Source organism: Coloeus monedula (assembly GCF_965178545.1).
Source record: "Coloeus monedula genome assembly, chromosome: 4".
In the NCBI taxonomy this organism is placed as follows: domain Eukaryota; kingdom Metazoa; phylum Chordata; class Aves; order Passeriformes; family Corvidae; genus Coloeus; species Coloeus monedula.
This window is the reverse complement of record NC_138784.1, coordinates 2,951,269-2,967,950: the sequence shown is the minus strand read 5'-3', so window position 1 is coordinate 2,967,950 and position 16,682 is coordinate 2,951,269. Positions and strand designations below refer to the sequence as shown.

Sequence of the window (16,682 nt, the reverse complement as noted above, 5' to 3'; positions counted from 1 at the left end):
GTTTAGAAAGGATGTTTTGCAATCCTGTAAAGAAATTGAATTTCTATAGCCCTTTCCACTGCTGAAGAAAACAACATTTAGTAAGGCCTATGAAAAGAAGTGACAAAAATAGAATTTTTATAATTTCTTCTATTTCTTTTATCCCGTGAGCTACATTCTGTCAAAAATGCTTCTGATGTAAAACTGTAGAGCAGCTTTAGCAGTACAGAAACTGAAAAAAAAGACTCTTTGCAGAGGGTAAGCAGATGTTTTCTGAATTGTGATTGATGTGGCAGAGCAAACCAACAGAAGATAATCTAAAGCTGAAAAAATAAGAGGCATAGCCACTCAAACAACTCATAAAAAATAGTTGCAACAAAGGGCAACACACATATGGGATAGGTTATTGTTACATGTGTTAAACAGGAATTGGATTTGCTTCTGGAAAAAAGGGAGCTTAAGAAAGATGTCTGATCTCCTTCCCTTTTCCCTGGCACAAAGAAAAGTTAGACGAAATTTTAAGAGGCTCTGCAGGTTAGGTGGGCTTTCATTTCCATACTTCCCCGTGATCAGAACAGAAAATTATTTGTTCAGTCAACAAACATCCTCAGCACAGAAAAGTTTTTTAGTTATTCATACCAGCCAACATGCCTGTGCTCTCACCTAGCACAGTAACAGCAAGCAGACATAACTCAGAAGGCAGCCCCTGATTTTGGAGAAACCTGCATTCAAGAGAAGAGGGAAGTTCTCCAGTAGATTTATGTAGACATTGAAAGTTTAAAATATTATTTCCTCATTTTGCCTCCTCTTAATTCATGCTTTGGTTTTTTTCTCTACTATAGCATTTGTCCAAGATGCAATGTTATTATAAATTCAGATCATCACTAAAAAAAAAAAAAAATTACTGGCAAGCTTAAAATGCATCCAGTGGTCGAGGGCACTGTCTGAGTGGTCTGCTGCTCTGTGCTTCGCTGATATTTTGATAATGCTTTGTGGAAATCACAACAAGGACCACAGGCATCCAACAAGGCTTTTGGAAGGCTTGGACAAAAGAAGTAATTCAAATTATGCCAGAGAACACCCATGCACCGCCTTGTGTCCTGAGCAAATCCTATGAACTCTCCTGTGTCCTGCTTCTGAGTCAACTGCTACCCAGTGTGTGTGTCAGTCACATCTTTGGGACAGGAGGAGAAAGAGAATGTTAGAAAGTCCCAACAGGTCAGCAACACATTAATAGACAGTTACTTTAGAGAAAATGAACAAAGCACTTCAAATCATTGCTTACAAGATCTTAAATGAATAAGCAATGGAAAATTCCGCCAACTGAAATCAAAGTATGCAGTGGCATTTGTTGTAACTTGTTGGGATGACGGCAGATGCAGTAGAGGTGTCATCTGGGAGAGGAGGTAAGAAAAACCCAAAGCAGATCATACCCTTAATACTTTGATGTGGAACAGCAAAATCTTCCCTTGCCCAGCACGGCGACAGCAGCAGCCAGCAATTACAAGTGAGCAACTGGGAGCCCAACACGATCCTGCTGGTACCAGTTAGCTACAGCCAGTACAGACACAATGCAAACTGTTCTGAGGAGACAGCAGATGGCATTCTTAGATTTTCAGATGCTTCAGGACAAGCATCTTGATGGCATGGGCTCTCTCCCAGACCTGTGCCCTACACCCATGCTGAATGAGAACTCTGGGCATTACTTGAAGAACGAATAAAAGGTACTAGAAATGACCGATCCATCCAGAGCACTTCTGGAAATTCTCTTACTAAGCCAAGAGAGAATTCTTTTACTATCTCCCTGTCTGCTCTTTGATGTCAGCATGGGGTTTGTTTTCTTGATTTGGAAGGGACTGCCAACACCCTGATGTGGTCCCACATTACGATATTGGGATTTTTTCTGTTGTGAAGACATGCTGAATGATCATGTCAGCATGCACAGTAACTGGTAGGATAGAGGCTGAGGCAGTTATTGGGTACACTTGTAGTCAGTGTTATTTTTAAAAGAGCTCATAGACAAGATCAAATAAATATTTCTCTGTTTTCATTGGCATTCCTTAAAATATGAGAGAAATCTTTATTGGAGCAACAATGTGCCTCTATGAGTAATCTTCCTTAGCAAGATAAACTCCTCTTTAGCTTCTGCTACACAGTAAACTTCTTCTGCCATAAATGACATCATTCTGCAGGCTGTACCTCTCAAAAGGAAGCATGCTTAAGGTCCTGATTGTGAATCCCTACTCACAGGAATGATCTTTACCTAAGGGAGATGCTACACTGGAATAAAATTATTCCCTTGAGTAATGGTGACCTAAGGCAATAAAGGACTTTGCAAGCATGTGTAGAGTTTGCAGTTAACTATGAAGAAACAAGCCTAATGAGGACATTTGGTTCAGACTGTTCTATCCTTTCTAATCCACTCCCTCCCCATCTGTAATGAAAGCAAAACAAATTGGCTACTTGAGATTAAAAACAGTGAGGCAAGGACATGGAAAAGGTGGTGCAACTTGTCCTCTCACGGTGCTGTATGTGCCAGAGAGATGGCACAGAGGGTTGAGAAGTCTTGTTCAAGAATGAAGGAGAATGTCAGGAATCTGCCTGAGAGCACGTTTGTTACAGCTCCTGAACCCCAAGAGAAAAGGAAGGAACTGATCTTGGCAAAAACTAACATAATTTAATGAAACAACAGCAAAAGGTAAGGCAGAACTAATACTTGGAAGCCAATTTTTGCCTAAATGTGTTTGAAGTAGTTCCCTGTGTTGTCAAGAATTTTTATCTCCTAGGTTCAGTGGCAGTAAACTGCCAAGTATCTTGTTTCCTCCTTACAGAGCTTACTGTATTCTTTAGTTCCTACCCACAAACCTTTCACACCTGGAGAGCTCTGATCAGGCCACTTCTGCTATCTCCTCCCACTGAAGGCAAGCCACAATCCTCCCCTGGTATGCAGCTCATAGCATAAGCTCACGTGCAGCAGGAGGGCAAATTTAAGTCCCTTGCTCCACCAGTGACAGTGAATAAACGCAAATCACACACCCCTGTCAACTGTACTTTGCTGCAAGCATATACATTTTAAAAGAAAGTGGACTTCCTTGCTGCCAGTTAGCACTTCCTTAAGACTTAATACCTGCTATTCAACATATAGAAACAGTCAATAGCTCACGTTTCTTTGCCATATTCCAAAAACACATGGTTATCAAAAGAGAAGTCATTTTGGATTCCTTGGATTCCCTGCATTTATTACCTCAATTACATTATTTCCTCAACTCTACAAAGTAGTGTTAATTTTCTTTCACAGTGCAGAATATAATGAGAAATTACGGTGGAAATGTTCTATTGGGCACCGAAAATAAAAAAAGCGAAGAATGCCAAATGCAAACCAGATAATTGCATTGAAAGTGCCTTGTTTCAACAGCTGCAAAAGGGAATCATTGCAATGGATTGAGCTGTGCTGTTTCAGAGGCTGGGAAGGAGGAGGGCAATCGCAGGCCTGGGATGGACTAGGGTGAATGTCACCACGGCACACTGAGACGCAGAGAGAGCTGACAACATCTAGGGCTGCTCTAGGTCCTGTCCTCACCCTCCAGCAAAGCTGTTTGGCAAACCCGAGTTGGAATCATGCTATGGATGAGAACAGTGTATTTTCCCTGGGAAAGAACATTTGAGGGTAGCTAAAAATCACCATTTTGATCTCCCTGCTTTACACAGTCCAGGCAGAATGGAAGGTTCCAGGAGCAGAGTGCCTGCAGCAGGAACTGGGCTCTCTGCTTGGTGCTTCATCCCTCCTTACTGGCACAGCCTTCTGCACACACCAGGCAGAGGGGCTCTGAAGATGTTTCAACTACAACCCAGTTCAATCTGGCTTCTCAAATAGTTCAGGTTTACAGGGACTATGCAAGAGAGAAAATGTTGAATCTGTTCCCCCCTGGTTAAGTGCACTACCTCCAAATCAGGTGTAGTGGAAGACAAAGTCTCTGCAACAGTACCAGTCTGTAGCTCACTGCACTAAGAGCTCTTCTTATGGGCAACAAGCATCAAACACCCATGTTACTATAAATCATTCAATAGCAAATTCCCAGTCCTGGAATCAAAGATGAAATAGAGCAGTTGCTTAGTCTTACATCAGGAAGACGACCATGGCAGTTCTGACAGGTCTGTGCTGTCTTAAACTCTCTAAGTTACTCTGTATTTTGCTATAAAAGTCCCCCCCCATATTTTTCTTTCAGGGGGATGTATCTCTGAATTATGAGCCCATATAGACAGAATTCCCCTGTGATTTCAAATATTAGATTAGATCATATTCCTTGAAAAGGGGGAGAAAGATATTGCCGATCTTAGTGTTAAGAACAGTCATTATTGGAAAACGCAGACTACAACCTCAACATCTTGTAAGCATTTGAAAGCTTTTGCTCTCATTTCTCCACAAAAAAAAGCCCCCAGACTGCAATTTAGCACACACAATGTACTAAGGCAGTGTCCCACACAAAAACACCTAGACAGAAAAAAAATCCAGTCCTCTCACCCCTGTGATTTCCTTGCTTCATCCACCTCCAATAATATCGTGAATTAACAGCAAAGACAACTGGGTGACTTTGCCACCCCAGCATCTCTCAAATGAGCAAACCTTTCCTCGTGCATTACTCTCCCCACAGAGCCCTCAGGGTGTTTTTTACTTCTCATCTTCACTGCTATATGTGGTGAATGTGGCATCAAATATATAAACCTGGATGGCTCAGATCTACCAGGACATTGTAAGGAAAGGCAGGACACTTTGCTACCTGTTACAAAGTTCAAAGAAATATTTTGATTAATGCCAGAGAGCCTGGGATAAGGATAGAAAATACTGTGATAATGAGAAAACACTGCAATAAATATGGGGTAGAGAACACTGCTGGGACTGAGAAAGCATTATAAATTTTAAAGAGAATTTCAGGGCAGATTACTAATTGCAATGAGAGAGATCAAAACCTAAAAATGTCTAAATTTTTCATCCACCTAGTCTGAAGGTGCCCAATTTTCTCTTAAGCTCAGAGTAATCATGGACTTAAACAGAAGTATCACTTTGAAAAATTATTTGCTGTAGTTAATTATTTAAATACACATAAAGGTAGTTATCTCCAGGCATTCACACCTAAAAATTGTGGTCTTATTTAACTCAAAAATGTACTCTGTCAGTTACATGCTGCTGTGTCACTGACAGAAGGACATTGCATTGTCATGGGAAGGGTTTGGCTTAGGTCCTTTTGCTCATACCCTCTCTTTCCCTGTTATGTAATTGCTGCATCTCCAGCAGACCGTGTAAGTACTGGTGCTAGAGAGCTACCTACACTGCCTTTGAGTAACTCTCCTGCTACAAGACTCCAGTGAAGCTTGAACAGATCACAGGCTTAGCTTTTTGTGGTTTTAAAATTAAAAAAAAAAAAAAAAAAAAAAGAGAAATTATGGCAAGTTTTTGTTCCAGTGGAACAGTCAAGTTTCCTCTCTAGCTTCATTAAGGGTAGCAGGGTCTTCTGCCCACATAAATCTGTGTTGTCAGCAGAGGATCTCATTGAAAACACAAATATGGAGCAGAGTAGCTACTCAAATTATATGACTTCCAAATTGTCTAGAAGAGCTTATCAATTAAGTCTGGCAAATATCAGATAGACAACAACCAGTGGCAAAAATGCAGCTACATTAAGATGAAGTACAACATAAAGAGAACAAACAGAATGTACGAGGTGGTATAATGGAGCAGCATGAATAAAGGTGATAGAAATGGAATTTAATAAGTTAAAAGGGCAGGAGCTAGCATGCGTAGGAGTAACTCATTGCCCTTTCCAATAGTCAGGAGTGATTTTCTTTTTTAATTGGATCATGTTTCTTCATTGCCCAATTGGATGTTTCTTTTTGCCCTCCTCAAGCACAAAATGTTTAAAACAAGTTTTAAAATATGTAATAACATCAAACCGAGAGAGAAGAGTAATCAACAGAAAACTCTTAGCACAAAGGGGCTGACTTGATTCTGTCCCTAGAAAGCTTTACAGTGCTTCACACTCCTGCCAAAGGAGATACTGGGTAAGTTTCCAAGACACTAAAGCGATTAAGTTTTGGTAGACATGCTGATTTTGCACTTGTCTACTTATGTCCATCAAGGGAATTGTTTTCCTTCTCTCTCCTTTCTCAAACCATTATATTGATCTTAATGCCACACATTAAGACAGGTGCTCCCACGCATGAGTGAAGTTTTTCTTACAAGGAGACTGCTTTGGTACTCCAGCAGCAAAGTTCTTTCAGTGACCAAAATAAAGCACGCACTGCAAGAACTCTGTTAAGATGACAGTAACAGAATAGTGGAACAGTGAAATCTGACCTCTGTATCAATGATATCAAGTGCTTAGGTCTCATTTTCAAAAGTGACTTAACTATGATGAAACCTAAATCATCCATGTGCTTTTCAAAGTAATCACCATTAATCTACACATTAATGCTGGCCTAGAAGGACTGGGTGTGGGCCATTTTTCCAGAAGCAGCAGGACTTTAAAAACAGTGGGGAGGGGAAAAAAAAAAGTTTGCTTAATTAGCTCTGAAACTCTATTTTGTACACAAAGCAGCTGCCAGCACTGGGATGAGAGCTGTGGGAAGCATCTAATCTACTGCTCTGCCACACACCTCACACAATCACCCTAAGAACTGTACTGCTCACTCAAAAAAAAGTTTTCTGGAAAAAAACTCAAACTACTTTAAAACAAAATCTAATGCACAAAATCCCCTCATTCCAAACCCAATTGATCTCTATTGAATTTCTTGGAAATGTGTAAATACTTAACGCTATTTTTTGAAGTTGTACTGGGAACCCAAAGACATTCAGTTCAGTGCCTTTGAAGCCTTCTCCCGCGATGGCACAGTTGCTTTTTGTGACATGGATAAAAAATGTCTGTCTTATCTTTTGAACAAAATGTCTGTTTTCTTCCTTATGACAAGGGGTCTTGTGAATGTTCATACAACCACAAAGCGTAAAAGTGTCATCTGTTCTCTTAAAGATTATGAAATATTGATATGCCCACAACCATCATCCAGATGTAGTCTTCAGGCTTTGTTGAATTCACGATCTCAAACCCTTTTGATTTTAGGAGGTGCTAACGTAATCTGGGGCCTTGGACAGTTTGAGCCTAACAAAGATTGTCAAAGGTACCTTTTTGCTTGTCTGCCTGTGGGTGAACCAGCTTTGCTTGCACATGAACCATTTATTGCACTGGACAGTCCCCCATTTCTTGGTTGAGACATTTATTGGCAAGAGACAGCCAAGTCCCAGGAATTAAGCATGCATGGGACTTGGAAAAAAGGCATTGTGAGTTCTTAACATCCCCTGTCCATCTATCTGAAGCTGTTAGATTGTCGTGTTGACCTAAATGTCTAGCACTGGTAGCCAACAGGAGACATAAATAATTAGAAGCCACTTCTGGAAGTGTTAAATCTTGAACTTTTGTTTCCAGCTCTCGATCCGCAAAAGACAGACACCAGTGGTTTACTTCAGAGGGCAACTAATATGTCTTTCCCCCACCTCAAATCAAACTTATGTGGAAACTCTCTATATGCTAAGACAGGTCTTTAAATGCATGAACCTGAATACAAAACATGTCCCTCTTAAATTGGATTATTTCCTATGGATTGAGCCAGAGAGAAAAAAACTCACGTAAACTCCTTGTGACTCAGAAAAAATTATTCCATGCTGCAAGCCAACCTCTCCACCTCAGACAACCTATTTCCCAAGACCAATCCTAATGAATTTAAGATTTGCATGCAAAAATTCACCATGTGTTCCACAAATTTGTTTTATAGGAATCATTGTGCTTTACACACTTTTTTCCAAGTAGTGGCAGTTAGATCTGGACCTCAAGCCAAGCAGCAGATGTTGGAATTTCCATGCAGAAGGCAGCTGCCCAGAGGATCCCCCTTACTAAAGAGATGCTGCTTCCATACAGAGTCTGTTAAGTGAGAAGGAATTGCAGCGTATGTTACATTCATGTAATTTTAGGACAAATCTGTGCAGGTTTTTTTCCTTACAGGGGAAAAGTCTTGTGCATTTTGGAAGGGCAAGGAAGCAAAAAGCGTTTCTTTAGAGATGGCAAAACACTGCAAGTGCAATATTGGTAACGCACCCACTGGTGCTTATGGTGCCTCAGGGACAAAACTTGAATGGGATCTGAGACTTGACTTCTAAACCTCTGCACTAAACTTACGTAAGGATGTAATCCTGTAATGTGCTATTTATGGTTAGCTCAGGCAATCTTATCTAAAAGGCCTCATGAGAAGAGTTATGCTCTAATACATATGGATGCGATAACATCTATTCTAGGCTAATCAACAGGCATTTGTACAATTAAAAAGTGCCCAGTCAAGATTGAGGCTGTATTAGCTACAGATCTCAGTAGGCTTTTTAAAGCCACGCCAGCCCCCAAGAAGCCTGATTTAACAAATACGTCCCTAGTTAGAAGCAGAAGGATTAACAGAGGGTATCTGTCAGGTGAAGTTGATGGTTTGCTTGCTTCACACTGCACTAGCATTTTATTGCCTAGACCAAATATTTGTTAGGCTGCACGAGGCTCCCTGTCTCTCTTCTGGTACAAATTAAATACTTCCTTTGATGAGAAAACTCACAAATGGACTGTTAGATAGTCTACACTGGGATTGAGATTGTATATGGATACGGATATGAACTGTGTCAGACTTGGTTCCCTCAGCTTCCTCGGGTCCTCCAGGAGCACCAAGCACACAGCTAAGCTCAGTCTGTGTCAGAGCAACTGATGCCCCAGAGTTTATGGCAACTCCACTCAAGGGTTTTGAATGACTAAGAGAAGTACTCTAAGACACCAGCCTAGCAAGATCCTCAAATAAAAATAAACAAAGTGCCCCCTAGAGCTATTCTGGAGAAGATTAACTCCTTTGCTGCTTACTACATCTCTCTTTGCTATAAACGTGGAAAGCAGTGACAGTTTTCAACCACCTCTGTCTCCAGAAGGTAAACAGGTCCCATCCATAACAAGCTCTCAAGCCAAATGGTATAATCTTCTCACATTGTCATGTCCAAGTTCCACCTCCACAATGGAACTACCAGACTTAGTTACTCATAGCTTCATTGTAAATAAGAAAATGGTTGAAAGACTATCAAAGGCTGCTTGAGGACTTGCTCAGAGGCATTACAAATAATTTAAGCAAATCGAGCTAACAGAGAACGTGAGTGTGTCATTGCCCTGTATTCTGTTGCTTTGAAATTGTTCCCAGTGCTCCTGATGTGAACATCACATGCAAAGAAGAAAATGCATTTTTAATGAAAAAGTTCCTCTCCCTCCAAAACCAACACACATAAGCATACAGAATTTCCATCAAAGTCAAGAATTTGTAATACCAAAACTTCCCTATGATTTCACAAACCTTGAAAGGATTTTATACTTGAAATCACAAAAATCCTGGATCTTCCCCATTCGTTGTTTAAAAAGGTTGCACAATCAGACAGACATACCATGAGATTTCCATTCTCTTCAGCTCTGCTTTGGTCATCCTTTGATTAATATCACGTTTATCACGAACACATACATTTGGAAAAAGTCTTCCCCCACACACCAAAAATAACCTGCATCACGCTCTGTCTTCAAAATTGTTACACAAATTACCCCTGCCCCATGCCACACCACAGACATACTCAAAGGGAGAGCAATGGCATTACTTACTAGGAACCCCAGACACCAGCCGTAGTGGACGTAATACTCGGAAAGCCCGCAGTGCTTTAACATCGAATCCGGCACCTTTTCCTCCTATTGAATTCCCCCCATCTGCTTTGGTTGCTTGTTCTAAAATTGCACTAAAAAGCCTGCAAAAAGAAAGAGGAAACAATCTGTAGGCAGACAGCAAGGCTTGGGCTAAACAGGAACAGAGATCGTCACCATCATATCACCCAGACTATCTCACAGACCTGTGAAGAGTGTCACACCTCTCTCTCAACATTCACATATGGTGCAGGAGACACAGACTCTTCCCATATGCAACAGCCTATTGGTGATGTCTATACCATTTGCAAAACACTTGTTTCTGGAGCAGACATAAACATGACATGCTCCGCCTTCATGATCCTCCATGGCTCCTTGCAGCCAGCTATGGGCTACCAACACTTTGCTCTCTTTATTAACCAATTATCCACCTTGGGGGAGAAAATCACCACCCTTAATTAAGCCAATCATTAATTATCTGCCACCCATTTTACAAAGAATTAAGATTCACCAATGTCACTGCAGGTAGAACTTGGTGCAAACTTGAGGACCCGTCAAGGGCCAGTTTTAGATAAAGGACTATGCTCACACTGTGTGCTTGTGGATCCATTTGTAAATCCCCTGATGCACTGGCTAAGAAAAGTGCAAAACTGTAGGAGTCCTATTATTAGAATGTTTTATTATACCAGCCTTTATGTTTTATCTTGGCTAATAGGAGTAGTTGCTTTAAGGAGAAGATGTCTCACTCAGAATGCATTTAAAAAGCAGAGCAAGGAAGAAAAGACAATGTTCTTTTGTAAAATACCTGAAGGCTCACCCTATCTGTTAATAAGAACTTGATTTAATAAATTAGCTTTCAGGAAGCAGCTTCCCTTTTTCTGGTAAAACATTAGTACGTTTGGGGGAGGACAGATTCCTCATGAATTTGCTAATGATATTGCTTTCAGCCTTGAAATCCTCAGCTTGAACCCGGCCAAATCCAGTAGAGGTTAAAAGCTGTTCCAGCCTAAATGGATGTTTGGCACTCTGTAAAAAAAGCTTGTTTGGGAGAGGCAGAGACCCCTTGGCCCGTAGGGTGCCATGGAGGTACCACAGACAACTTGAAAGAAACTTCCTGGGATGCAAGAACCAGACTGGATGGGGCAGCCTGGATACAGCAGTGGTTTCTCCCTGCGGTGCCCCTGTCAGGATCTCACCCTTATCCTGACTGGCACATTCCACAGAGAGACCCCAGACCATGGATCAAGCAGAAGCTGAGCTGGCTGGTGGCTTAACAAGGAGCTGCAATGCCTGCAGCCTGCAGATAAATCTTAGGGACGGGGCCACAAACACAGGGAGCTTGCCCTGGATAGGAAAAGGACGATTCGGTTACTGAAGCATCTAAATCAACGCATTTCCCCCAGCACTACATCCACAGAAAAATGCGGATTAGGGGACTGCAAATGCGAAATTCCTTTCTTAAGCAGGTTTTTTTTTTTATTTATTTTTTTAAAATCCATATTAGGAGTCTTATAAAACTTGTCAGATGTGACTGAGGAACTCCTAACTGGATCTATTCAAAGCCTCAACTTCAAGCACCACAGAAAGATTTAACAACTAGGTAACGAGCGTGGGAAAAACTGTGTGTGGGGAGGTTGGATGCTGAGTTTGTCGGTGTTGCAGACTGAGAAGCAGGATGCAGAGAAGACAAAAACAGAGCCCATGAGAAATACTGCATTGACTACAGATATCACAGAGAGAGACAAACAAGGGTTGAGGCAAAGAACGTGAATTATTGGAATCTATGTATTTCTTGAGCTGTGTACACAAATTATACAGTTGCAATTATCTGATGGTCTTCATAATAGAAACACTGTAGGTCAAATTTGGCCTAATGTATTTTCACTAAGCAACTGATTAAGCTCTAGCAATGTGCTCTGTTTCACATTCAAACATTTCTATCTTCCCAGTCCACAGAATTCCCATAATAGGTGATGAGTGACATACCTATACAACAGTCCCAGTCTCCTGGGATCCTCTGAAGGAAAAAGAATTTACTGCAAGAAGGCTTCTAATACTGTTTTTCAGCTCCAGACTAGGAATCTCAAGGAACACTGAGTCAGCAATTGTGCAAAACTGAGGGCCCATTTTCCTGATCCCCATTTGCACTGGCCCCTTCTTTTACCAAAGAGCAGCTCCTGGCACAGGGCACCAAGGCTGCTTCTGCTGCCACTTGTACAGTGACCAAACCAGACTGCTCTAGAATTCTGCTGCCCAAGCAATGTCCCAAATTAGTTCAGGAGGGGCAGAAACTCACCCATAAGATAGCTCACTCCTCTGGAGATAGAGCCTGCCTTCCTGGACCAGCGCAGCTCCACTGCAGGCCAGTTGGCCTTATTTGTGTGCTGCAGCACTGGCGTGCTAAATGTGCTCTTTTGAGGTACCCACAGTCATCTGCCTACTGCACCTCAGGAATAATTTGCAGTAATTCCTGCTGCTCCTCATTTAAAAACCTACATTTAAACTCGAATCCCATTACTCCTGCTAATCCTTCTTTAATGCATTTACTCCGTGCTTAATATCTCCCCTGTACTAATCCTGCTTTTTACCAATGCATTACAACTTCTTATTTCTCTCATTTATTTCACTCTTTGCCTTCAGTAGGCCAGACTGTGCCCAGTGTGGCCTACTGAATCTCTGCTCTGCTCTTCAAATTTATAGTACATCTTGTCAATTCTTCTTCTTTGTCCTCACCACCTCCTTCAATCAGGGCATGGGCACATATCCATGATGTACAGCTACAAAATGCTCTTAGTTTTTGCAGATAATATGTTTTCTGAGACTAAACCAGCCAGAAGGATGTTAAACTACTGATACAACAGATGAAGCCAGAGCCTTCTGTCTTACATCTGTATAGGAAATTCTGCTCTTTGATGAAAACCTTTTGGGAAAGTTTTCAGTAGGTGTGGTGGAGCGAGGTACAGTTCTTTCTCAGTAGGTGAGTTTGCATGCTCCAAGCACAGGGTGAGAGAACACTGTGCTGACAAAGAAATCAAAGTTTGATGGCACAAAAAATGCAAGAGAGATAATCTCTTGTGGCCACTGAAAATCTTGCCATTAAAAAAACCCCACAAAAGCCAGACATCAACCTTATTTCCTTCCACCTAACTACTTTCTGCCAGCCTAAAATCATGGCCCATTTTCATTCGGATATCATACTTCCCACTGATGAAGCACAATTCCATCACCTCAATTTCTGAATTTTGCTTGTGACACGACTACACCTTAACTAAATTCATCTGACAGACATGAACTATAAGAGCAGAAAACCAAATTTTTATCACATGCATGTATGGACATGCTCCATGGTTTGTTTGGGGTTTTTTACATCTACCTGTGATGTATGAAGCTAGCTTCGTTCTGTTTTTCTTTCTTATATTTTTCTATTTCCCTTTAGATATTTGAAATATCAAAAGGGTTTTCACTTTGCTAGGTGACCCCCAACAGCAGCATGATAAGGCTGTAACCTGCTCTTCATCTCTTTCTCTGTGGGGAGTACACCGTGATTTTTATAGCATAAAAAGAAGAACTTGTCAAGGGCCTCCAAAATACAAAAGAAAAACAGGGGGCTTGGTATTTCTAAGGCCAAAAATCAGCAGAAAAACGTAGCTGAAAAAATCCTCTTAGGTATAAAAAAAAAAGTAAAATACAAAGGGTTTTTTCACAGTGTTTTACATTTCACCTGTGACTTGTGAGTGTGAAAATGTTTGGATGTGCCCCCTAGAAACTCCCCACAGGTCTTCAGAAAGACATAAACTGTCACCACATTTTTCAGCCTGCTCTGACTTCAGATCTTGTCCAAATATCTTCACTGCTTACCTTCCCAAGTAAGACTATAATACTGCCTTTCAAATTGCACCACCCTTTTTTCTGGCAGAAGTTACAGGTCCTTGGAGAATGACTGTGCTTGGCAGACAAGCCACAGCACTACCAGGAAAGACAGATACTCTTCTATCACAGTATTGTCAAGCTGGTCTTCTCTCAAGAGAAATTTCCTAACATTAAGGGATGTCACTGTGATTCCTGAAAGTTTTGGTGTTTTCCTAAAGAGGAACAGCAAAAATGAAGGAAGTGGGAGACAATTTGGCTAACCATTAGTGTTTGTGGGCTGTGCCTCATTGAGCAGTTTAGGGGTCTGGTCTCTACTCTTAACTAATAATGTTGGTAGAGCCTCTGATTGCTACCCTCACACAAATGTTCTTTGAAGCAGCATTTAAAGTGCTGCTATGGCAAGGTCAGAGACTATTCAAAGAGAAGCCAGAATCAAGTTCTAAAAGATATAGCTGATGAATAAGCTGGTCTCCCACACTTCAAGAATGATAAGCTGCTGCAAACCTACAGGTCTAAAGCGCATCCTTTTGCCAGAAAATCTAGCAGTTGTGTTCCGTGCTTCCCTCTGCTGCTGTTGCATATTCCTGTGGCCTTGTTAGAATCACTGACTCTAAAACCCCTTTGGATACCAGGGGACCTATCTTCAGAAGGCAGGGGAAATTATACAGGCACACTGATATGAACATTTTTTACAGGAACTGTGGCTCCCTTCTAAAATTTATACCCGGTCCTACATGTGTCCATTTTTCTCTTACTCTACTGATTAGTTTATTTTAAGGTAAAGAAAGACAGATGTCCTACTAGCTCTTGAAATTTATATGTGGTGAGCTGGGTATAGGTGGATTTGAAAGATCTAAAACCTTTCTTTTTTTCGCTCCTTTAACTTCCAACAGCCCTTGAAGAAGTGCTTCCCACCCGGCCTATGTTCTGTAGCAAAGGCATTCACCATTGAAAATGAAGATGATTGGTAAGGCAGAGCAAACACAAATGGCAACTACAACAGTTGTACCATCCTTTGCCCCACACACCAAACAGATCCCTCTGCCCAGTGCTACAGCTGTGTTCAAATTACTCAGCTTTCCCCAATAGCTCCATTGACAGGCAGAGAAAGGCACCACAGGGAAATGTTATCAGCACTTGCTTTCTTCCTCCTTCCTCTCTCTCTTCAAAATTTATGTTAAATCTTTTCCATGGGGCTTCCTTCCTGGCAAAATATTCAAATACACTGAAGTTTAAACATAATGTCACTGAGGGATTTCAGACAGCCCCTAGGAAAAGAGGACAGGGCAGGAGAGGAACAGATGGTATCACCACGTAGATTTTGCAGAGGGGTTGTGGAGAGGAAAAGCAGAGCACCAGCCTTGGCTGTGGTACTGTATGAGTGAGTTTAAACAGATAAACATCAAAGGAACCCATCTGGCCTTGAAGTGGATCTGTCACTTGAGATTGTTACTATTCAACAGAGACCTTGGGGTCTTGGCCATGTTTATTATACTCATGCAATCCTTCCCCAGTTACATTTTTTGTTCCCCATCTAGTGACTAAGAGCTGCTAGAGGCAAAAGCAGATAGAAGAGCTGAGAGCTGCAGCTTCTGTCATTGGCAAGGGAATTAATTTCAGCCTGAATATCATCTTGCTGATTAACTGCCCTAGTAGGAAAATTGAAAAGGACTGTACTTAAATGAGATAATGCTGCTCTCTCACAGTCCAATGGAAAAAGAGGGAGGTAATGTGTCCTCTCTTTAAAATGCCTCTTTCTCATAAAAATGAAAAGGGAATAATCACATTGACGGGAGTTTTGTTCTTCAATGTTTCTTCAACTTAGGCAGCAATTTCCAAACATGTGAGATATCTGAGGGCATTCAAAGGCAGAACCAATGATGGAATTGGACATCAATACCAGGGGAGGGGGTGGGGATTTTCCAATTTTCAGGTACTGATATGCTATGGGATCCTCTGTATGTAGGAACAAAGGAGAAGCAGAGTGGACATTGCAGTAAGGAGAAGCTTTATGTCCACATGGAGGCAGAGAGGTCTTGAGACTAAGAATAGGCTTCAGCCTGTTCTCCCTCCCCTTCACTGGGAATTCTCCTTCCACCCACTTTTATCCATGGTGACGGGAAGTGGGAGGTATTGGGAAGCACACAGCAGTTTGCTGATTAAATATTTTGGGGCCACCACAAAAATGGTCAGGAAAGCGGATTGGTTTGGGGCAGAAATTATGAGGGGGTTTTGATGACTAGGAGGGTCCCCTTTGACATTTTCCCTAGGAGTTGATGCAGGGTTTCCTTGGTGAAAGAGGTGAAAAGACTACAAGTTTTTGTGGGCGAAGAAATTCTCTAACAATGGAGCAGTGGGAGGATGGGACAAATTATTCAGGCAAAGAAATACTTGTTCTCTTTGTCTTCAGTGGTAGTTTATCCTTCACCTCTTCCCTTCAACAACCACAATTCCAATCACTTGCTTATCTCTTACCCTCAGGTAGAAAAAGCAGAAGCTGTATTATTTTGCTTTTATTCAAATAAATTAAATGCCAAACTTGAAAAACATGGAGAGGAATAAGAGAATTAGAAAGGTTGCAGCTCAAAGATGCAATTTGACCTACAATAGTAAAACTAGTCTTTAAAAAGGTTAAAAGATTAAAAGGGTAAAAATTAAAAGCGTTGAAATCACCAGCTGAGCAGTGCAATAGAACTGAAGGAACTTACTTTTGTTTTCAAGTAGGAAGACCTGGGATTTAAATCTTTTTTCCATCTTTCAGAATGAGAAACATCAGTAAAAATTCACAAGATGGCAGAATTTATCTGTCATCAAACTCTTAATCTTAATTAGGGGATTACCTAGATACTGTTTTTTAATATTCATACAGATTTAAAACCAAATGCATTTTCTTGCAGTTAAGCATATTCAGGCAATTGACTTTATCCAACAGCTTTGGATTGCTTTCTCTTTTTATCCCTGTTCCCAAAGAGCAGTTTAATTTCCCTGCTAGCCCTTAAAACGGTGTTTGTCGGAGGAACACGGGACAGCAATGTCTAACATCACCCATATGTAATAAAGTATTCACCCACCCTCGTGCTCCCAAAG

At 41.2% G+C, this 16,682-nt stretch overlaps 1 protein-coding gene across 1 annotated transcript in view; it reads right to left on the bottom strand.

Moving 5' to 3' along the window:
* The window catches only part of CACNA1C (calcium voltage-gated channel subunit alpha1 C), a gene marked incomplete at both ends in the record, with an annotated part of 458,232 nt that overhangs the window by 174,844 nt on the left and 266,706 nt on the right, over nt 1-16,682 (bottom strand). The window contains one exon of the mRNA XM_082279808.1: nt 9,690-9,829. Coding sequence (XP_082135934.1) covers nt 9,690-9,829 — 140 coding nt within the window. The remainder of the gene's footprint in view (nt 1-9,689; nt 9,830-16,682) is intronic.